This window comes from Lates calcarifer, linkage group LG13, assembly GCF_001640805.2.
Source record: "Lates calcarifer isolate ASB-BC8 linkage group LG13, TLL_Latcal_v3, whole genome shotgun sequence".
Taxonomy (NCBI): domain Eukaryota; kingdom Metazoa; phylum Chordata; class Actinopteri; family Centropomidae; genus Lates; species Lates calcarifer.
The window spans coordinates 3,801,800-3,825,122 of NC_066845.1; the positions used below are offsets into that span (position 1 = coordinate 3,801,800).

The window sequence follows — 23,323 nt, forward strand, 5'->3', positions numbered from 1 at the left end:
GGATCCTTTATTTAATGTATCTAAATATATAGATTATCTAAATAAACTGCTGGTTTACAGATACTGGTTGTAGTTGAAGACCGCAAGAATGATGCAAAATGCTAAACAGGATGTTTTATTCTTTTGATACAGACTGACTGAGTTTGTGCACGTATATATTTAAATGTGAAGTAATCATTTTAAAATCTACACAGAGATAAATACGAGCAACCTAAACCACTCACTATGTGCCTTGTTGACATTTCATTACATAAGCGAACCATTTCCTTTGGTGAAGATGACCACTGGACATCACAACAAGGTCTGCAATCATGATGTCCCCTTTATGCTGGTAGATACTGCCCCCTTGTGGCTGTTTTTGGACTTTTTCAGAATAGAGGCCTATGAATTATTTAAATTGCATGAAGATAATTATAAAAAATTTGAAAAATTATGAAAACAATAAAAATCAGAATAAAGGCAGAGTTTGGTTCAGACCATTAGCGAAAATGTGTATCTAACGTTTCTAAAAGATGTTTAAAGCATGCATCTGATACTTGTTTTGTATCATTTTGCTGCAATTTTTTAAAACCCAAATTAAACAATAGCTTTGCACTCAATATGAAATGTGATCTCTAGTATGCTAGTGTATGGCCTTATAATTATGCAAATCATGGAGGAGGTTGAAACTCAGGTGGTAGAGCAGGGCAGGCATCAAGCGTAGGGTTGGTGGACCCAGGCTACCCTTGCCCATATGTTAACATGTCCTTGAGCAGTGAACACTGAACCTGATGATGTGTTGTGTGTGTGGGGAGAAAAACATAAGGCACTTTGGACAAAAAGCTTTTACCAAATGAATATACAGTAATGTATACAATGGCAACTCAGCCACCATATTCTTACAGGCCACCAGAGGTCTCTCCTCTCATGTTTGACTGGGTTACATATTCTGACAAGGACATTCAATTTACACAGGCTTAAAATATTCAGCATATTAAATCAAATGCAATTATGTCTTTTTGTATCTTCTAAACACATACCTGTGAGACCTTGTGCAGAGGACATCCAGTTCACCTTCCACTTTACTCTGTTGAGGGAGATTTTCTTTATAGCACAGCACATGAAATATTGAGGAAGAGTGTGGTCTCTAGGGAGCAGGAATTACTTCAGAATGCAGCTTGCATCACATTAGCAGACTAGTGATTTATACTGTTCCTCTAATGAGGATGATATCACATAATTGCTTTGTCTGGGCTCTGTATTTGCTCTCTACTAGATAATTCTTGCTCATTTTTGTCCAATGTTAATTTGGTCCTATCTGGTATAATGGCTTTCCATGATAGACCCAAACTCAATCTTAATAATTCTGGGGATTTGGGGGTTACTGCACAAGCAAATTATTTTGGAAAAAGAGTCAAACACTTCACCTTGAGAGAATCTGATTTGGTAACCCTTAGTCTCTCACCTTGCAGAAGGAACCAAATCTTAGCTAAGGTCCAAGGTGGGGCTCAGGGTGGAAATGGTGTAGATAAGGGGAGAGCGTAAGCCTGGTTATAGGTTGGAGGTGAAGTGATAGTTTTATTATGTTTTTTGACCAATTTGTCATTAAATTATTGTTGTTTTCCTGTATTTATTTGTTTGTTGAAGTGTGTTTTTCCTAGGTTTTTTGACGTTAACTGAGGAATGAAAGTCTGAATAGCATTGCCCTGAAGTGTGTCATATTGTAGTAATGCTTCCATACTTCTTTGACTTAAGTTAGATTTCCTTTGCTTGGTGGAATCTGTTATGAATTTACTATAGATTCCTAAGAGGGATAACGGACTGTACAACATGTACTGGAAGCACAGAGTAAACAAATCTAGGATGACACAAATGCTGTTCTGACACTTGACACAGATTAACACATCACAAGGTTTTGTATTCATCTGACAATTGCGCTTCCTTTCCTTTATCCACCCTCTGTAACATCTGTGGTGAGGCCTACATGCTTCAGAGGAACCAGTCTTTGACTTTGAACTTGTACTTGCTTGCTTGCACTTACTGTGTCATCCTCTTTCATTCATTATGTATTGTGTAATGTATTATGTCAGAGGCAGCTGCATTTTGCGCTTCTTTAAGCTTGATTACACTGTGGAAAACTGCAACTGTATGAATGTACAGGCACAAGGCTGGATTCTTTAGTTTGATGTTGGTTGCTTGAAGTGGAAAATAAAAGCAGTTGTGATTCTGTACAGAGCCACCTAGTGGTACAATACACTTTAGAATTACATTCAACCTAATTTGGAAATATAATAATTTTTTGCTAATATGATGTTGTTATTTTTGTGATATTGGACATACAACTTGTGATTATCTTTTTAAAAATCTTGCTTTATAGTAGTTGTATTATTTATTTAATCTGACTAAGTTCTATTTTGAGAGTTGATTTTATTTTGAATTCTTATCTTATTGCATTTTAATGTTTGTGCTTGCCACCTATCTATTTGTCTCACTAAATGTTTTATACCTTTTGATGTAAAGCAGTTACTGTCCGTATGAAAGATGCTGTAAGTCGATCTATGTCATATATTATACACACTACATACTCGCGGCGCTTAAGTTATTTATAGAACTAAACCTATATGTTCTTAAAATATATAAATCACCCTGCTACAGCTGAGCCATGATCTCTCCAGTATTTTACGATTTAACCCTGTAGATCTGTACATTACTGGATTAGGAACGTGACATCGTCCTCTCCTTTACAGGGCAATGTGAGAAAGACTATGTATTTTTGCTATATAAACAATAATAATAAGCGTGATCACAGTGAGAACATCAGACCCACAAATGATCTCTGTTCCTGAACACCGATTTATAATGGAGAAAAGTCGATTTCAATAGACGACCGTTTTATCATCGATTCCTCCCCAGAATGAAAATAGCCTCCATGTGTTTGGTCACGTGACCACGCTACGTGCGCAAAACGACGTGCGTGACGTAGCGTTGTAGGCTTCGCTAGTTTCCTCAACCAAACACTCAACTGATATTGTGTGATAAAAACTGGAAGTCAGCCGGTGGACGAGGGGCTCTTTATTCACAAAAACACGCGACCCGAGCGGCCCACTTCGTTTTAAACAAACTCGGTCGCTGCTGCGCTGAAACTTGTCTCACTGGCGAAGAGGACGGTGAAAATTGCTGCTTTGTAAACCCACCAAAGGCTGGTTTTTATTTCGCTCTGGCTGTCGAAAGGCGGGGAATACAAAGCGACGTGTGGTGAAATCCATTAAATTTTGGACTCCTTGAGGCAGAAACGGGATTACTTCAAAGCCAGTTCGTGCTGCTGTGACTGGTCAGCGATAGTACATGGATTATCTGGTAAGTCAATGAATCGAAATGCAGTGGTGTTGCTTATTCCCATCAAGGACTGGCTCTAACGTTTGGTTTCTTGCCAGTTGGGCTTCTGATCAGATAGTGATGCCACTCAAGTGTAGTACCGGTTGTTGTTTTATGCTAATTGGCCAGCTGCAGCCTGTAGCTTTTGCCTATCAGGTGAGCTAGGTCTAACTGGTTGACCCAGACCCCGATATGTTTATATGTGAAACACGATAACTAGCCAACTAGCTACACCCTTTTAACTACTGTCAGCTATGTCATGTTGCATGAGGTTGTTGTTTTGCCACGAAACACACTGTTGCTGCTGGGGAAAAAGCTGCAATGTGTGTTGGATGAGGCTACTTGGGCGTCAAGATGTCATTGGACATGTGACAGTGTATAGCAGCACTGGTTTGAGATGTTAGTCCCTTGCATATTTTTAATAACTGTGACCAAAAGAATGATTACAGTTCAGACCACTGCACCAGCTTTGCCCTGGGAGATTATGGTTTTTGGGCCTTTGCCCACATTGTGGGGATGGGATGGGTGCTGCTGGAACAGTGCAACAATAGAGAGGAAGCTGTAACTGAAGTCTTTCCCTGGGAATTTATAAAGCCAGAGGAAAAAAACGAGTACACAGACATTGTGCTGTCATTTCACAAGGGGAGGGGGGGACAGTGTGAATGCAGAGGAACTTGCCCACCCAGTGTTATCAGCTTGTTTATAATGGGCCTTCCAAGATGCGGGACCTAAAACGAACTTTGAACTTCTGCTTCACTGAGACATTTTCTTGAGTATAGATTATGAAGTCCTATCCGGCAACTGGCACCAGAACAATTGTGCTACAGTCGATACAAACTGATTAATGTCCAGCTTGTCGGTGGCTTCTGGCCTTGGTGTGACACATCTTGTGGGGAACAAAAGGAGACCATAGTGGCATGTTCACAGTTTACATGAGTTATTCTGTAAACTCTGTTAGATATCAGTGGAAAGTTGTTGGTACCAAAGGTAAACACAAGGGCTATTGTCGTCAAAAAAGGGCACCCTCGTGACATGAAATGAATGAAATCAATTTCACACGGAGCTCTTTTTCTGCTTAATCTTCTGCAAGAACAGGACAGCCTCTATTCACTTACAGTCACTTCACATAATTCGAGACCAATTGTGGCAAAGTGCAATGGTCAAATTTGGAATTTGTACCTAAAGCATGTTTAAGCTATGCACACATATTGAGAGGGAGAAAAAAGAAATTCCAGCTTACATGCTTGAAGGATTTAAAATTTTCTGTGATAAACAGTTTTCTGTGAAAAGCACAGCTGTAACTCTGTGGACTGTTTGAGCAGAGTGCTTGGCTGTCCTCAGAGGTCAGGCACTCAATAGGCGCAGGGCCTCCTTTCCTGCTGTGCAACACTGGAGACCTGGCACAAAACTCAGGCCAAAACTATGTCGCTTTCTTTTTCCTATAAATCAATAAGAACTTGTCACTAAACCTCTGAGGAATGATGCTAGTCCTGTGTCCTGCTCATGCTTTTAGGTTAGAAAGGATTTGGCCAACAAAGGGAGCTGGGATGAACAGGAATGGAAGCACATAATTATTGCACATTGCTGGGTAATAACTGTGGTTTGAGTTATGACTGTCTGGCCCATGTTGGATTCTGTTTCAGCTGGGAGCCTGAGCATGTTGAAGGAGTGTACCCCTGCCTGGTCAGCATAGTGTTAAAAATGACCACACTGAACAGCAGCACTGACACAGAGGAATTTGGTGCTAGCTGTTTCCATGACACAGCCTTACCAAATTACAAGTGCACCGTGTGGTCGACTCAAGGACCTTAACTTGTTGCATGCTCCACTGGACAGGACACACTGAACGTGTTGGGAGTGACATCAAGTAGAGAGAACCAAACTATGGCTTTGTTGGTTATTTATTTATAACTTGTACAAGAGCATGCAGAATTATTCAGTGGCTTTACTGTAGCAGACACTGCTTTTGTTAATAATAACTTTGCCTATTATTGCCTATCACACTATTATGAGTGCATGACCTTATGTATACTCACTTCACTGTGTTATTTGTGCTGAGTTATGGCTGTAGGCAAATTCACAGACTGTAGGCTATCTTGTCTTACACGACATTTGCCTTTGATATCCAGTTATTCATTTCTGCTACACATGTATGACTAAACCCTCATATGGACTGACATTCAGGTTGTTCTTGTTGCTCAGCAGTTGAAGAAGACAGAAAAATTATGCTGTTTTTTTTTAAAAAAAAAAAAAAAAACATTCATTTTGTCTGGTGCGGTTTTTGTGGAATTTAAATTGTGCCAAATATTCAGTCACAACAACCACCAGGAACTGACCTCAAACCATATGGTAAACATGGGTGTGAGAGATAACAAAACAGAGCCTCATCTACTAATAGGCTGGCCCACACCTCTGCTAATCTGGCTCATGTTCAGGAAGAATAAACAGGAAGTACAATTTTGGTATTTTTTTGTTAGGGAAAAGGAATGAAATTGTAATTTTTCAGGCTTTAGCAAGAAGATGCTGTGTAAGAAAGGCTGATTATTTATCTTATTATGTAATTGTCTATACTATATTTCATACATTCTGCATTTGACTTAGAGAGATACCTAAAACACTAACCCATCTGCTGTTGTGAATGAATAACATTTTAACTCCTACTAGTGACAGGGGAAATGCTGCCTGATAGGTAAACCCTTAGCTACATAATGCTTAGACTACAACTTTTAATTGTGCTTTGGAAAAAGCAGATTTGCTGTGCACATCACTAGCAGGCTAATAATTACATGTTTGTTGGAGAGATGGTGAACCAAATATGATCTGTATTTCTGAGAAGAGAGAACATTTCAGACAACAGGTACAGTAAGCATCAGCTGAGAAGGCAGCTGTCATTACTATTAATAGTTTTGTCAAGCCAAACACCTGTTTTCAGTTAGTTTTAAATGAGCACCAATGCTGTCTGGCAACTGTTTATTTTGTCCCTCATTTCCTGTATTGTGTAGTTGTGTGTAGATTGGGACAGCATATGAAAGTTAAAGTAGCTTGATGAGATGTTTGAAAGTGTTTGATTTTTATACTGTGAAGCTCTGTTTTGAATAAAATCTAAGCAGTTAATGATGCTTAACAGGTGTCATTTACAAATCTCCATTACATGAAAAACAAACAACACGGTCTATTAAGTATCATTTACCCAAAATTATATTGGTATATTTCAGCAATTTCCCTCAGGATAAATAAAGCTTCTTGAATCTTGAATCTATTAATTAAAAATAATTATTTGTCTCCTCTCTTTACAAGCTCTTATGTAGGCAGGATTTTTTAATGGATGAACATGTGAAGGTGTCCTTGAAAGTCTGCTACATTCACACAAAATACCAGTGTTGGACAGTGTTAAAAATTTTAAATTACATTAAGTACTCTTCATCCTTTTTTAAAAATCCAGTATAAATTGGTTCATAGCATGCGGCAAAGCCTGAAAGCCATAATCTGCAGTTTGTAAAGAAGGCACATTCTTAGTTCAAGTAAATAAGCTAAAAATGATGAGTTTCCTTGAAGAAATGATTTGAAATGTGAGCTCCTCTCTGATGATTGCTATCATTATGCTGAAAGCATTGTAGTACTTGATGCTGCTAGTGTACAGGAGTTAATAGCTTAGAGGATATTTGTTTTGTTCCACACAACATACAGCATGCAACATTTTGGCATGCAGTATTTAAAATGGTCATGCTGTTGTTTATCCAGTCAGCACCAGGATCGCACTTTTATGAAAATAAATTGCCTCTGTTCAGTCCTGCATGTGTTTGGCAGATCAGCTGTATTTCAGAGCAGATCTCCTGCCCAAGGACACATAGCAGGCTATAGCAGATTAGCATCTCACTGCTGTAACACAGGAAATAGAGCTGATGGGAAGTTCTTGGCAGCATATGAGTACGGCTCGGTAGCCTATGGGATACAAGGCTGGTGTTACTTTTCCTCTCAGTTTTGTCCCCTGTCTGACTGTGTTACACACCTTGCTGGTGCAGGCAGCTAGGTCTCCGCCAAACTCTCTTCAGAGGCAAAACAAAAAAATGACCTACTGTATTAAGATAAGAGCACCAGCATGACCACAATCTCACAAAAAATTTCTGCAAATATTAGGCTAATCATTTACTGGTTCCACTTTGAATGGATGTGAATTGATATTAAAGTTTGGTCAGTCAAGTTGGCCACAGTTCCTTAAACTTAATGTTTTATTTAAAGTGCAGAGCCCCCAGCTAAAATGTGAAATACCTTTCTGAGCTCAACAGCATTCCTGAACTCCCTGATTTTAACCTGCCAGCAGCATGTCAGCCACAATTTTGTGTCTGCTACTTAGCTCATTGCAGTGATTCCCTTGTGTCTGTGGAGAGTGCTAGTGAGTCAGCATCTTGGGCTGGAGTAACATCAGTGTTGCTGTTGTAGATACGGGAATATTTATGGAGCTTCATAATGCTCTGATCATGATCAGGCACAGGCACTTTAAGTTTCCTTTATATTGACATCCACATACGTTGATGGACCATTGCTCTAAAGAGGCATCAGTGTACAGTTTTCGTATTTTTATTGCATTTCATTTCCTTTACTTTCTCTCGGGTCATAACCACTCTCATTGTCTTGGGCCCCACAGAGCTTTTCCACACAAGATAAACAAACATAAAGGTCATGGATAGGTGGGGGGATTTGTTGAGCTACTATAGGACTATTATATGCTTCCTTTTTACATAAGGTATCGCAAAGAAGAAGATATCTACTATACTTTTTTTTTTTTTTTTTTTTTAGAGAAAAGAAAGGGGCGATTTGCAACAAAAGTTCTGTGCTCAATTTAAACCCCGGAAGTCACAGTTGTGTGATAGGGGTCTCAAGCAAATGAGACACATGTTGTCCTAGTGCTCTGGTTTTAAACCAAATGACAATAAAGAATATATTTTGTTTTGGGTTTACTGAACAGTAGCTTTAAGCTACATAGTCTTTCAAATACTAATGTTTTATTCTTACACAGATGTCATGCAGCAGTATGTGAAAGGAAAGATTTCTCATTATTTAATGGAAACTGAAAGTGTAAATCAGTGTGAATACTGGTGTAATAAACTACTGGTTTTACAGTAATGATTTATTAATTTATTGATCTGCAGTATAATCATGCTAGAACCTATTCTTCACCTACTTCTAAAACCAGGTCAAATTTCAGTTTGTGCCAATGTTTTCTCTCAGTCGTTGAGTTGTAAAAAGCTTATCAGAGCTGTGTGCATTAAGGACAGTGACATGGTCCTTGAACAATAATGTACCACTGCTATAACCCATGCTTTTCTTATTCTTTATTTTCAAACTTTGGAGTACTACAGTAGCACACTCAGTGGAATCTGAGCATGAATCAGTTTGCTGTCAGTTAAAATAATATGTAAAATATAATGTGTTGCACGCAGTAGTTCTGATGTTTGCATTCAAACATTTTAGCAGTTTGAAAGGCTACCTGCTGCTGGCGTAATTAGTTGTCACGTAACCATATTGCATTACAATTGATATTATAGTACTCAACTGTATATTATAACTACAGTTTGTCAGCAGGTGGAGGCAGCAACTATTACTAAATGGCTGAGCTGACCAAAACAAGCTATTTAAACATGACTCACGGTTCTCCTTGAACAGGCAGACATTCGACAAAGCCTCCCGCAACAGTTATTGAAATCCCCACAACCGCTGTAAGCTCAGGTGGTCGATCCCTTCATCCTCCTCCATGCATAGAAAGCAGAGGTTTTCATACTTCATAAAGCTTTGCGTACAGTATGGGAATAGTGTGTGGGTGTGTAATGGTGACTAATCCAATTTGCAGTCTTATTCTGTATCCCTAGATGTCACTGAGCCCTTAATCTCTGTGGAGAGAGAGATTCTCACAAGCTAATCTCAAGCTTGTGTCTGTCCACTGATCTTTGTGGCAGTAGTTTTATCTTTCTGTGAATGAATACACGGCGTAAACACAAGACAACCTTCAGTCCTGGTCATCTACAGCCTTACAAACCCCCCTGTGTTGAGCTCAGGCTTGAAACAAAATGGCTTGTGGACATGGGCTACTGACAGTGAGGCAGTGAAGGGCTGGACTCGTGTTGTTGACCCGACACTGTTGTGCTCAGCTACTCCTGATCCTCCTTCATCCATTCACTTACTCCAGAGGCTTGGCTTGCTTGTTGCCGGGGGTTACGCTTGTTGCTGAGCACAATGTCGGAGCGCATTCAGCTCTCCCTTGCCTTGTGCAGGATTGGGCTTTACACGGTAAGAACATACATGCTACTCTCTGTTAGAGATTGGCATGGATGTGGTGTTCTGTGTGTGTGTGTGTGCTGGATTGAATGATGTTAGTTTCACTACATAATTTTCCCTTGTTGTGTTTTGAAACAGATACAGACCAAGCAACAGTGAAGCAGCAGCCACTGTTGCTTGGTCGCTGAATGGAGAGTGCGCTCCGTTTCATTCGAGTGGGTGTCAACATAATATTAAGGTGGACCGGGGGGATGTCAGTACTGTGATGAAAATCAAGCCTAAAGAGAACAAGCTGCCTTTGAGCAAAGGCTGGTTCTCTGAGAATAGAAACAAAGATATATTATGGTGCTTTTTCCCCCTGCAGCTCCATACAACTGGCTTGGTCAGTAGTTGTAGTTCAGGCAGTCTTAAGCACAGTGCACTTCTGAATGGATCCATGAATTTTATGCTACAGAGGCTATGGAAAGAAATATTGTTTAAGTCTTGTTATTATTTGAGCGAGTGGTTTAACGACAACATGTGAATTAACACTGTGGTATTTACCTGCATGTAATTAAATGAGATGTACCCTCTCATTGATAAGCATGCATTTTGGGTGCTGTGATCATTTTGAGTAGGGAAAAATGTAACTTTAAGGCAAATTGTTGTCATCAGCTGCTTTGTTAATTTTTTTTTAGCTTTAGTTGGATTTTAACCATGGCTGATGACTCATGTTGCATATTGTCAGGTGCTCTGTTATTCCCTCACTAGCTGGTGATTTTTATTTTCAATGAACATCAACAGAGAAGGTTATTTTGAAAAGGTTATTTTAAAATAGCAGCATTTAACATTGAGCTTTTGCTCGATAAACATGATGCACACTACATACTGTATCTCATCCATGACTCATCTTTACAGTCACACATGTATCAGATGTGTGGGGATACAGCAGATGGGTATTTGCTTTATTGGAATTGTAGGTAACAGAGGCTGGTTCCTCTATTGAAGTCGTCTGCGGTCTTTTTGTGGATCATGTAGGCAGATGTATTCAACAATTCTCATGAGCATATGTGCGCAGCTACAGTATATGGTGAGAGTAGAGCAGTACTGTTCAGGACATGCCCTGAATATGTTGAAAAAGCAAAAGATAGTTTAAGTCATTGCAGAAAGACAATTCTTAAATTAAATAATTTAAAAGTTTTAAGGCTGATAATAATTATTTCTAGTGGAGGTCTGACAAATTATTCTCTACTGGTAGGACTCCAACCTATAGCATCCACTGGACATGTTACTGTGGACTGTCTCACACAAATGAAGTTTTCTTCTGCACTCGGGTATCATTACATCATCATTGCAGGCTTATCAGCCAGCAGGCTTCATCTCCTGGGGACCATGGATATCCATGTGGTGTGAAACTGAACATAGTTAACTAACTGTCCACCATGAAATAACAATGAATTAACATGAAATCCTGAAAAAATTAAAAAAGACCATCTTTAAACTCATTTGAAACTTTGAAATCAATACATTGCTTTTGTATGATAAGAAGATGAAACCCCTCATTGGACCTTTTTAGTTAGTTTTCAGCCCGTCATTAAGATATACTGAGGGATTACTGAGTGCTTAAAATGGGGATCAATATAACGGCTACTATGGAGAAGTTAAAGGACTGATTTATTGGCTTATGGGCATTGAGATTGAAGCCCCTGCTGACTCACCACAGTATCCTATACAGCAATGAGCAAAATCAAACCTCAACATGTGTGATGCTGTGAGAGGGGAATACTGTGAGTCCCAGTGCCACTACATGTATCCAATACAAATTTAAAACTTTGTTGTGATTTAAAAAAAAAAAAAAAAAGTAACTTCTGAGTCCAAAACATTTGGTCTGATGCTGAAAGTGCTAAACCACTGGGAAAATCTAGAGATGTTTTTCTTGTTTCTTTTACGCTGGCCTAATAAATGTAACCAGCTTTACATTATGCTTTGGTTATTGTCTCTAGCTCTGTGCTGGAACTGTATTAACAGCAAATAATTCTTGTTATGACTGGATATACTGTAACTCTCTGTTTTTAACACATTGGACTCTCCCAAGTTCCTGCTGATTGTTCTCTGTAAAGTCACCCACTCACACTGTGCACACCAAAAATAGCAGAGCAGACAGCACGTTAAACTTTTGCCAATATTATACACTACTTCTTATCAGTCTGTATAATTGCAGTATCAGTAATTCCTATCAAACTGTACAGAGCACTGGGCAGCACTGTGGGTGCTGAGAACCTAGATAATTTGTTGTAAACTATAGTCAATGCTTGTCCCATCCAATACTATGCCCTACACACTAGCCTAAAAGTCTTAATTTATTGGCTCTTACAGTTTCATTCACAACATTCATTACTTACTGCTTTATTGGAGGTTTGCCATTTCTCTTTTATCATTTACTACAACCCCAAGATGCTGCCAAATTACAGCAGTAGCATTTTTTTTGATCACAACCAACTTTCTATCTTCAGAAACAGAAGTTATGTGATTTTAATGAAAATTACACTGTTGCTATGGTTCCAATATTCCAATAAACCAGCCCAACCTCTGTGCTACTGTTATCATTGTTGGCATAGCAGGGTTTCTTGCATGGTTTTATAGCAGAGACGCCCCACCTCGCCTGAAATAAAAAGCTTGTCCTCTGATTTCAAGAGAAATTTTTCAGTTTTTATGAAATAAAGTATCAGGCTCATTACTTCAAGAAAAACGCTGTGCTACATCACTTGATAAAGGCCACATATATGATGAGTGAGGCAGTTTGTTTAAAATGTCATTTATTAACCATGTTGTTAATGAAATGAGATGCGTCTGGATCTGTCTGACACAACAGGTGATTGATAGATCAGATGATACATTGACTTCACAGTAACTAATCAGAGCAGCACATAAGCTCATAAACCCACAGTGTAGGTGTTTATGGTGGGGCTCCCGTTCACTCTTTGCATTAAGTATAAATCCAGCTAAACAGTCCAATCAGTCCTCAGCCCTGCCCAGATGTAGTGCTGCAAATGTTGATATAACATACTTACATTAAATAAATATTATTTAGAGAATCACCTTATATATTAGTTTCTAACACAAAAAGCAGCATTAATCAGACCAAATAATTTTTCATTTCAAGACAGAACTTAGTTTTGTTTAAGTTCTTTGTAGCAGCAGGTGCCATGGGACATTAGCATAATTGACTGTGTGCTGTGGGTACCATAGCTACTGCTCTTTGGACCCTGTCTTTGCACGATGCCTTAACCATTAAGGGTCTAAGCGATCCTATTAGGCACTTGGTGGTCACCTCATTATGTTATTAATGGAGTGGAAAATGGCTGTGCCACTGATTTGCTGGCTCTGACCCCCAGGCCCAGGCCACATCATTCAGAACAAGAGTCTCAAGGCTGGTTCATGCTTAATTTGGAAAGAAACCCAGCAGAGTGTGCATGGTGAGAGTGACCTAATTGAGGTTAAAATGTACACACTGGAGCCCTACGTAACTGAATCAACATGGATGCTGCAGCAGCACCTCCATGCAGGACTGGTTCAATAAATAGGAACTAGATTGACTTGTCAGCTTTAGAGAAATTATTTTTATTGGATTGAGCTGACAGTGATGTTATCTTTCTAAGAAGCTTTAAATCAGTTTAATCATTTTGGGTCCAAACACACAACCTGATTAAGCAACATACACCTGTTGACAGTTTATCAGGCACACTTGATGTATTGAGAGATGTATCCATTATTTTGTCCACTCCATTTAGATGTCCATGAGGGTAGGCTGCACAACAGAAACACATCAACATTTTAGCTATAATCAAAACAAACTGAAAAACAAATTAGGTTTTATAGACATTATATACTCTGTACTGATTATATTCACATTGTTTTATTTTAATAACTCATTTCCTCTTGTTTACTCTTATTAACATGGTCATGGGTTTTTTAGGTTATAAAAACTGAAAACGGTTTTGTATTTTGTGCACCTGCTGCCACAACAGTGGTAACACCTGCTTCCTGTTTACCATATTAAGATGAAATGAATGAGTATTGTACAAAGATTTCTTGTGTCAGCTTCAGAGTTTATGAGTGATTCAGTCATATTTTTAATGACATTACAGGAGTACAGTGTATTAACTAACAATTTGGGCAAGTAATTACATCAGCCAAGCTGTAAGAAAATAACTGCTCATTGTGCTGCTGTGCATTTAAACATGACTGTCCAAAACAGAAGAATCTGCTACAAACATTTGGCTTTCAGAAATAGTGCACAGAGTACCTTTGTCTCTGTATCATTTTACTTGATCCATTTATCATTCTCTTGCTGAAGGCTGTGTGTGATACCTGAGTAGACAGACAGAGACTTGTGAGTGTGTTTCGTTCCTCCATTTGGACCCTTTACCTCCTAAGTTTCAGTGCTGTGTCACTACACAGTCCATGTTTATCTTCATTCATCAACTATGAGTAGACACCTCCTCCTGTTACTTTTTCACTCATGACATTCACTGAGAGTTGTGATTGTTACCATTACCATTCCCTCTTCCTCTTCTAAGATGGCCTTTAGGATCAAGACAAGCCTAGTGTGTTCCTTTTACTGTTCTCAGGCAGTCAGTCAATATCATTTGTGGTTCTTATTAGTATTTGCCTAATGGAGCTGCAGCATAATAGTAATAGTTTATTGCCATTGCTTGTATTTCATTCCCTCTGTTAAAATTAACGTCTGTCAGTGATTCATGCAGGACAGCAAGGTTTTGTTATTTGTTTACATTAGATTGACCAGCTGTTACACTTATCTTTTCTGTAGCACATTTGTTTTTAAATCACACTGATCTATTTGACCTGGAACCTGACTAAGGATTTTCATCTTTGTTCAGAGTTATAAGAGAATTGCACAAGTTCAATCCAGTTTACAACTTAATAACAGGATAGCTCTTTTTAGCGGTGTTTTTACGTCTGCGTGGTTTCAAATAGATAACTGCTAGATGTTGCCAAATGGCTTCAAAGTTCAAAAAGACCCCTTGGTGAGTGTACAAAGTGGGAAAACACAAATGATTGACCATTGTGCTTTCTGAGCTGTGACGTTAAATTTCTGATGTGAACACATTCATTTGCAATATAGTATGCATGCAGACTGTCAAAAACAAGGGCACTCTTCACTTTCTATTTAAATGGCAAAAGAGTATTTGCATAGCATTCCACTGTGTTGTGCACTCCAGTGTATTAATTCACTTTGAATAGGTGTGTGTCACCTAGGCTAGTTATGTAATAACCTCTGTAAACTGTAAAGCCTATCTAAGTGTAATTTAAATCATGTAGCAAAAGGGCTGATAAATTGTCAGATAATGTAACACACGCTTAATGGCCAGTTAATATGTCTACATGTTGAAGTGCCCTCAAGCAAGACAATGAATGAGTAAATGTGTGAATGAGAGGCAAATTTGTCTGTTAAGGTGGAAAAGCACTATACTGCATAAATGTGATCCAGTCATCTTAATTACATAAGTTAAATACAGACATAATAGAGCTGTTCTTTTTATGATCTAATAATCAGTTTCTGCACTGCTATAGTGTCATACATATACATTATCATATATTGTCACTTTGGCTATCTATTTTGTTGGAGGACATGTTTGTTATAGCTTGACAAGTTTCTCCATGGTCTGACAACTATTTCATTATCACTTCTTAGAGATAAGGCAGGATTGCAGGTTGGCATATTGATTTGGAAGATAGCACCTCATCTGCGGGATCTCCATTGACACCCCTGTCACTAAGACATGTTGTGTCAATGAGCAAGACACAATGTACCAGCGAGGACTTTGCTGTGTGATTAACCTGAGTTTCATCCAGTCTGTAGAGAAGAAAGTAAAAAGTCAATTGTCTGATTTGTTGGAACAATAAGAACAAACTCTTACTTTGTATATGATTTAAAGTAGAGACACATTTGTGTGCTGCTTTCTGAATACATTTGATATTTTTTAGTTGGTAAAGCAAATTTGTCATTAAACTGTAGAGTCTCTGAATACACAGCTTGTCATTTTCACAGGTCGCTTGAAAAAAGAATCCTTCAGATCACATTTAAGAAGAAATTCCGGTAGCGTTTTTTAGAGGAAATCCCAACACCTACGTCTGAAACGATGTTTGTTGTGAGACAGAAAATCCTGTTTACATCCTGTTTTCAGGAAGAGGTATTTTAAGCTCTCTTATCTTGAGATACCTCAGGCGTTGGGTGTAATCCACTCATCTTGTTAACACTTTATCTCACTGATCATAACATAACGTCAACCTAGAAAACCTGGAACTGTAAATGTTCCATATAATGTTTTTTTTGTTAGAATATTTTATTTATATTTCTTTCAAATTGTGTCCTAAAGCTTCTTTGAGCTCAGACAGCCCTTCAGAATTCAATGCAATAATGGGATTAAGTTATTTTTTAAGCTCTTGGGACTCATAACTCTCAGAGAGTTATTGTTTTTGTCATGCTTGTTATGTCATAGAAAGGTTTTTGCGCAGTAAATAGATCATTTTTCTAACAGCATATAAGCAGAATACATTTCTAACCTGCTTCCGTCCTTTTGAAAGGCAGGATGGGAGCAGCCATTGCCCCATCCTGGGCCGTGAATATCCCGCACTTCAAAATAACCACAGGACCTGGTGGGATGATGATTGAGAGATCACTGAGGGTCACCCACCCACCGGCAAGTACTGTTTCCCAAAAACCTGGCTGCCAGTCCTTACCGGTTCGTTTTGTTGCGTCAAGGACATTTTGGGAAGGATTTTGGCTCTGGTTGTTTGGGAAACGACAAAGAATAACTTCCCGTTGGAGATATATTGGCTGACAGAGCAGGGCGACGCCACACTTGGCCTTTGTGTACCATGTATACCAGGAACTTGGAGCAGATTTTTTTTTCAGGACCATATCCTCTCTAGTTGCCTGTATTATGCAGTAGTCATGCCCATCAAGTTCTAGTTCATTTTGTAGACTTAATGAATGATTGTTTTCAGAGAAGTAGTCCTACTCAGAGAAGCTGCAGCCACATTTTAGCAGTCACAATATAAGTTGATTCTCTATAGGAACATGACAAAGCAGTGAGACAGTAAGTAGCAGTGCAGGTTCAGGCTTAAGCAAATGTTTGAAGGTTAAACTGAGCAATTAAAATTGCGTTATAGTCATGGAAGCAGGATAGAAATATGGAGGACAATTAAGGTGTGTCCAAAACAAGTGTGTGTGTAATGTCAAAGTATATATTTAGGAGCCTCGTTGTTAGTTCTGTCTGTTTGGGCACATATGAAGGATGGAATGTAAACTTGGGTGTATACCAAGCAAGTGCTTTAGCGACGGACGCTAAGAAGCAGTTAGGTAGGAGTGAAAACTTAATATAATCAACCACAGGAAATGACACACAACACTACACAGCATGTGGCTGTAGGATGTGGTTTATTGGGTCAGAGTGGCAAAGATCAGATTTGAAATTGGATTTGTTCAGATGCACCCAGGCTCAATGGCAGCCAAAATCTAATCTTGCTAAATCTCAAGCATAAATGACTTAAAAGTCTAGTTTACTTTTTAGTGAGTTGTGATGTGTTAGTAATAGGTCATTGAAAATGAACAAAACATTAACAATGCATGTACATTTTTCATACTTTTGTTTGAAGTCCTGAAACTAGGAGCACAGCTGCTGCAACAATGTGATGAGTTGAAAAGACAATACCCCTTGGGATCAACATAATATCTTGAATATCTAGAAATAATTGATGATTTTATGCCAGTGAAACATTTAGTTTTGGCCTATTATACCAGACAGAAAGAAAAATAAAGAAGAAGAAAAATTTATTTCATTTGAATCACTGCCTCAGAGAAGCACATTGGCTGTAGCATAAAGATGCTTTAGACATCTGTTACGACATCTAAAAATGCTCTGCTTTGAATAATTATTTGTGTCTGATATGTGATATGTTTTTAATCAATGACTTGATTAAATGTTCTAAAAATGCATCTACTCCTCTTCCCCCACTAATAAATCGAGAATCTATAAAATATGCAAATATTCTTCATTTCACAAGCTTCTACTTCACTGAAAAGTTGATTCTAAGGGAATATGCACTAGAGGTTCTTAGTTTCCACATCATACTTGTATAAGCTGCCTATTGGACCACAAGTTTTCAGACTTGTGATGTCACAAAATCAGAAAACAACCTTCGACTGTCAAACACATAAATCCTTCTGCACAGTGAAGGTCAAACATCCAAGTGAATAAACCACCAACACATTTTTGAATTCACACTGTGTTTCAACAAATAGGTAGAGTTACAATTTAAATGCAGTTTAAATACAAAATTTGTATTTGTTACACCTTTATGGCACATAATCATTTATCTGTTTATACTTACAGAAATCTGTTTTGTTGGCCTATATTTTCAGACACTTCCCTTACACTGCCCTTGAATGTGAAACCTCCTCCTGCAGGCTTTTGCTGTGAGATGCCTGAAAGCGTCTCTCTGTTATACAATAGTTTTTGTCCCCATGACATGGGAAGGACCCATCTTCACACTAAGCTTAGGCCTGAAGCACATATTGTAATATGCTTATCCACAAGACATTGTAATACATGAGTGGGCTGCAAATTCCTTTAGTAATCCAAGCCGGAGGGCCTCTTTCTTTTTACTATGTGTCTTTTTGGCCACCAGTCATTGTTAGTCCCCAAACCAAGGGAATACAGATTTTTCTAAATGCAGACTGTGACTACATCAATACAAGCAACAGGAACTGCATCATGTTCCTCTCAGAAATTCTTTTCATAGTCAATTTTCTACTCAAGTTTTTCCAAATTTCATAGAAGAATTAGGCTTGCCCAGAGGTTATGATCTAGTCTGTGTGCTGATATCAGTGATATGCTGCACTGTACAATAGTGTTGGTTGATTTCACCATCATACAGTATCATTATTAACATCATTTTGATATTGTGATGCATGATACTACGGTCTGGTATGGAAGCTGAATTGGCAGTTATTTTGCTTCAGTTGTGTGAATTTGCTGGTATTCTTTGTGTCTTTTGATTGTTAGTTGGATAAAACAAACTATCTGGGTGTTGGAGTGTGGAGGCATTGGATAAATAATGAAAATAATCAAGAAAAATCAGATTATGTAGTCTATGAGAATAAATGTGTTTGCAATGGTCTTGAATGGATAATAGACACAAATATTTGAGCTTATTTGGCAGTTGCATCTGGAAGAAAATCATAGTGAATACTGTTTTCTTATCATATCCACATTACCATTGATTTTTATTTTCAGAACCTGTTTGTTTATGAATATCTCCTGAAAACACAGTCATCCCTGTATTTCTTGGCTGTAACTTGATAACTCATGGAGGTAAAAATACTTGTTGTTCCACTCATCATATTATATTTGGTGCGTTGCCAAATACTTTGCAAAGACATAAAGTAAATAAGGTTTAGAGAGGAATCTGATTGACGGCTCCAACCTTCACAATCATTACACAACCGTCACATTATGTCTGACTTTCTCTTTCCACTCTTCCCCTCTCTCTTTTTTTTGTAAAGATCTTGATCAAGTTAGAGTTCAACAGCAATTTAATGTTAATGCATTTTGTTTGATTATCATACAGTATCTTGGTGTTACATCAGATTGTTCTACTTGCATATCTGTGAGCGTAATTTTGTCAGTGTCAGTTTTTTGTTTGCAACAAATCACACTTCTTAATTCTTTTTTCTTATCCCTCTGAAAACAGCATGACCTGCCATTTGAAATAATTAGCTTTAAAAAACACAGTGGGTGATTATCCCTGCTATGAACCTGCCAAATTTCTGTTAATGTTTCTCAGCCATGGAAATCATTATCCTTTTTGAAAGACTTGACAACTCATAACTCCCAGAAAGGAACAGTAGAAAGAATCATCTTTCTCTCTTGATAACTGCCATCCATGTTTGTGTTTATCAGTCTAAAAGGTAGCAGCGGGTTTCAGTGGAAGATGATTAAATGCTGGAAAAGACGTCTTTTGTCTCTTTGTGGCTGGTTGTCATTTTATTTTTGTCATAGCTGTTTTCAAAAGGGATATTTGATTTACTGCACATTTTTATCTTGGAACTGTTCCACAGAAACAGATATTGATTCAAAATGAGGCTTTTTTTCCAGTGCTTGGGGTCAGTTTCCAGGGACGATTACCACATAATGAGTATTTGACATTTGTGTTAGTAGCCGCAGTTAGCATTTTTTATGACATCAAGAGCAGTTGATAGAAAATTTATGTAATTTATAAAACATTGTTTCTTCTGTCTTGTTTCCACTAACATGTTGTGAGCTTGGATTTAAAAGTTTCTGTCAGACTTTTTAAAAAAAATCAAAGCTCAGTTGTCTAACTCTTTAAGATCTACAGATGTTTGTGTGGCATTATTTTCTTGAGTAATGCTTTTAGATGGCATTTTTTCTAGATGGTATGCTAAATCGTATATGTTTGGTGTCTCTGGATCTATATTTTATTCAGATAAAACCTCAACCGTTTTATTGGGTCAAGTAAATGTAGTTTGAAAGCTCCAGTCTTTAAGACTAACTTTAGTCCTTGGATTAGACTTTCAGTGCATTATGTTATGCCACCATGGCTACATGAGACCGAAGTGTGACAGTTTCTCACTATAGTCTGTCGAAGGTCTTGCATTTACTGTGTTCTTTCCATTCTGTTCACTTTCTGTCCATGATGACCTGATTTGTGATCCAGCCAGGTCCCAATCCACAGATGGTCCGTCCAGAATAAAATCATGTAAAGAACTTGATTAAATTGTTCATTCAGACAGAAATTCCATTCCTTTGTTTGAACCAGTCAAAGGATTAAAAAATGTCATGTACAGTATATGTTCTCTCTGATTACTTATATATCTGTAAACCTCTGCACATGTTCACCCAATCGAGTTAAGTCACAGATCTCTTTTGAAGACGCTCCATGTGTCTTTCATTTTGGAGGTTTTAGGGTGTACTGGTCCATTGGCAGGGCTGATCCCTGGGGTAGGCAAAATCTTACTTGTCTATTGGAATGAAACCATAAATCTCAGATTGACAAAACCTGATATCTGACAAAGCTCAACCACTCAATACAATCGACCTCAGACTTCACGGGTGTATTGCTGAAGACCCGAGGAAGCGCAGTGTCGACTGTGAGGTTTTTTGGATGAGCGGTTCTCAAACATCCCTTTTCTACATGTTACTTGATGTGAAGAAAAATGTGGAACTACACTACAAGGGCAGTGTAACACCTGGGCAGTTTACACAGTGCACACACCAGGGTTTTAAGAAAGGTGGAACTGAACTGCGACAGTCCTTTTCATGCCAGCACCCAGACACTGTTGTAGTGGAGCAGAGCAGCCAACTCCAGCAGTAACAAGCCGAAAGCTGGATTAACGCAGGCCAAGCAGTCAGCCCCCTGACAGGCACATTTTGAACGGGCACTGCGATAGTCAGTTAAAAACCAAAATCTCTGTGGATGTTTGTCTTCAGGATAGGGCAACCCTCCCTGCTCAGTGCAACACCTAGAATAAATCGAAATTCCCCTGTGATGACTGCAAAAATGCAATGAATACATAAGGTACACATGTACTTAAGTTGGTTTAGAAAACTCTGATTAATCTCAGATCTCACACTGGAGGAGTTGAGGAGTCAAGCTGTATTAAGTTGTTTGTTTGCAAAATTATATCTCCAAATGCTAACATTGTTTTCCTCAGTAGCTGTCAAGTCTTTCTGATAGAGACTTCAGGTGAATATTGCCAGACACAATTCTCCACCTGATGTTTCACAGCACGTACCAGCAGCAAAGTCAGTGCAATCTCTGAGGGACTCCTAATTATAACAGGGGAGCTGGTGCAAATCATGCTCCAATTACTATTTCTGACAGCTCTATTTTACAGGAGAATATAATAGGCAGCCCTCTTTGTTCAATGCAAGTAATTCAATAAGTCACTGCAATGCCACAAGAACAAAATCAGGCTATGCAAACTTTTCATACAATGCTCTTTGTAGGTCTGTGAATCCCATAACTGTTGAGCTTCTGAATCTGTGAACTGTCTGTCCAGTAAGATGAAAATTATAGACAATGCTATGTTACCACACAAATGCTGTGCCCACTGAGGCCTGTTCCACCCCCAGATGTAATCTTCTTTGATATGAGAGAGACCCCATGTAAAGGGGTTTCCTCTTCCAAATTTTTCAATGAGTGCAGATATTTTTGTCCTCATGTGGAGGAGGTGTGACAAAAAGTGATGTGGGCAGCTGTGCTGTAGTAGATATATGGACATACCCAGATGCATACATCCACAGTTAATCATGTGTAAACTGTAAGCTTCCTTCTTAATGTATAACTCAGAGTTAAAAATAAACCCTTGATATTTTCACTGAGTCTTCATGGATATCCTGCATTGGATATCCTATTGTCCACGTTCCATCCGAGATCAGCACTGATGTCCTAACATACTTTAGATGAGCTTCACAGCAGTGTTATGGAGGTGAGGAATGGGCTGTGTCTGATCATGTTCGGAATGTCTGAGTGAGCTGCAGATTTAAAGAAAGGGCGATGGCGCCCTCTGTTGTTATTGAACGAGCACTGTCGTGGCAGACAGAGAATCCGCTGAACTCCCTGAGGTTTTACTCATCTGTGTGATGCATCTTTTACTTCAGATGCCTGTTGTTTAAAATACACTGCATTGCCAGGAGTCTTTCAACTAAAACTCTAACTCCAGCTGCCTGTCAACACAACTCAACACAGGAATTAAGTGGTGGTTTTGTAATGCAGGGAAATACAGGACACTGGTAAATATTGGCACCACATGACAAATCTTTGTTGTTACTAGTCCGCTGTAACAAAGCAGAAACACAAACAAGTCATAATTAATGATACCTTAGAGCATTTTGTTGTTGTTAAAACATCTGACAGTCATTGCTTTTAAGAGTTTTAAGGGAAAATGATCTATGACCAAATGACTGCAGTTTTTGAGGACAAAAGGACCAAAATTGCTCCTTATCCCAAAGTTTAAACACAGTGTTTTACAGTGAGATGTTAAAACAAGGCACAAAACAAACTAATGAAGACTAACTGCAACAGCACAGCATTAAAACATCAGAAAAAGTTTTTTAAAAACAAGTCTATAAAAATGTATCTTGAAGTGATTAGAAGGGACACTATTCTGGTTTCTGTTAGAAAAGCACAAAGCAAAGCTGCATTTCCACAGAGAAAGAGTGGTTTCAGCTCACCTCACTGGAATTCAAGACTTATTCAGATACACACTGAAAAGGACAGTTGAGAACCTCCTGTGTTCACATTGATCAACTCAATTAATACACTAATACAGCTAATACATACAAGCATATGCTGATGTGAAAGCACAAAACCTGCACCTTTAAAGGTTACATGGAAAATTGACGAGTCATTTTCCACCTTTCTACAAAGAGATCATTATTTGGAGAAAGCTAAAAGATGCTTTAATTCCATGATACCTGTAATATCTTGCATTGGCAGCCATTTTTTGAGTTGGCGTTATTTGACTCCATGATTGCTCTGTGTAATTATGTTGTGAAAAAGACATCTGAGACCATTGTGAGGACTCTCTGTTCTCGTCTGTTCAAATACTTGTTATCCTCATGACATTCCTGTTTTCCAGAATGACAGTTTCCCCTTAAATGTAACT

At 38.4% G+C, this 23,323-nt stretch overlaps 1 protein-coding gene across 1 annotated transcript in view; it reads left to right on the forward strand.

Moving 5' to 3' along the window:
- The first annotated feature begins 2,968 nt into the window (after positions 1-2,968).
- The window catches only part of LOC108881358 (ADP-ribosylation factor-like protein 15), a 98,408-nt gene continuing 78,053 nt past the window's right edge, over positions 2,969-23,323 (forward strand). Inside the window, exon 1 of the mRNA XM_018673327.2 lies at positions 2,969-3,336. Within this exon, the coding sequence (XP_018528843.1) occupies positions 3,325-3,336 (12 nt within the window). The 5' untranslated portion in view covers positions 2,969-3,324. The remainder of the gene's footprint in view (positions 3,337-23,323) is intronic.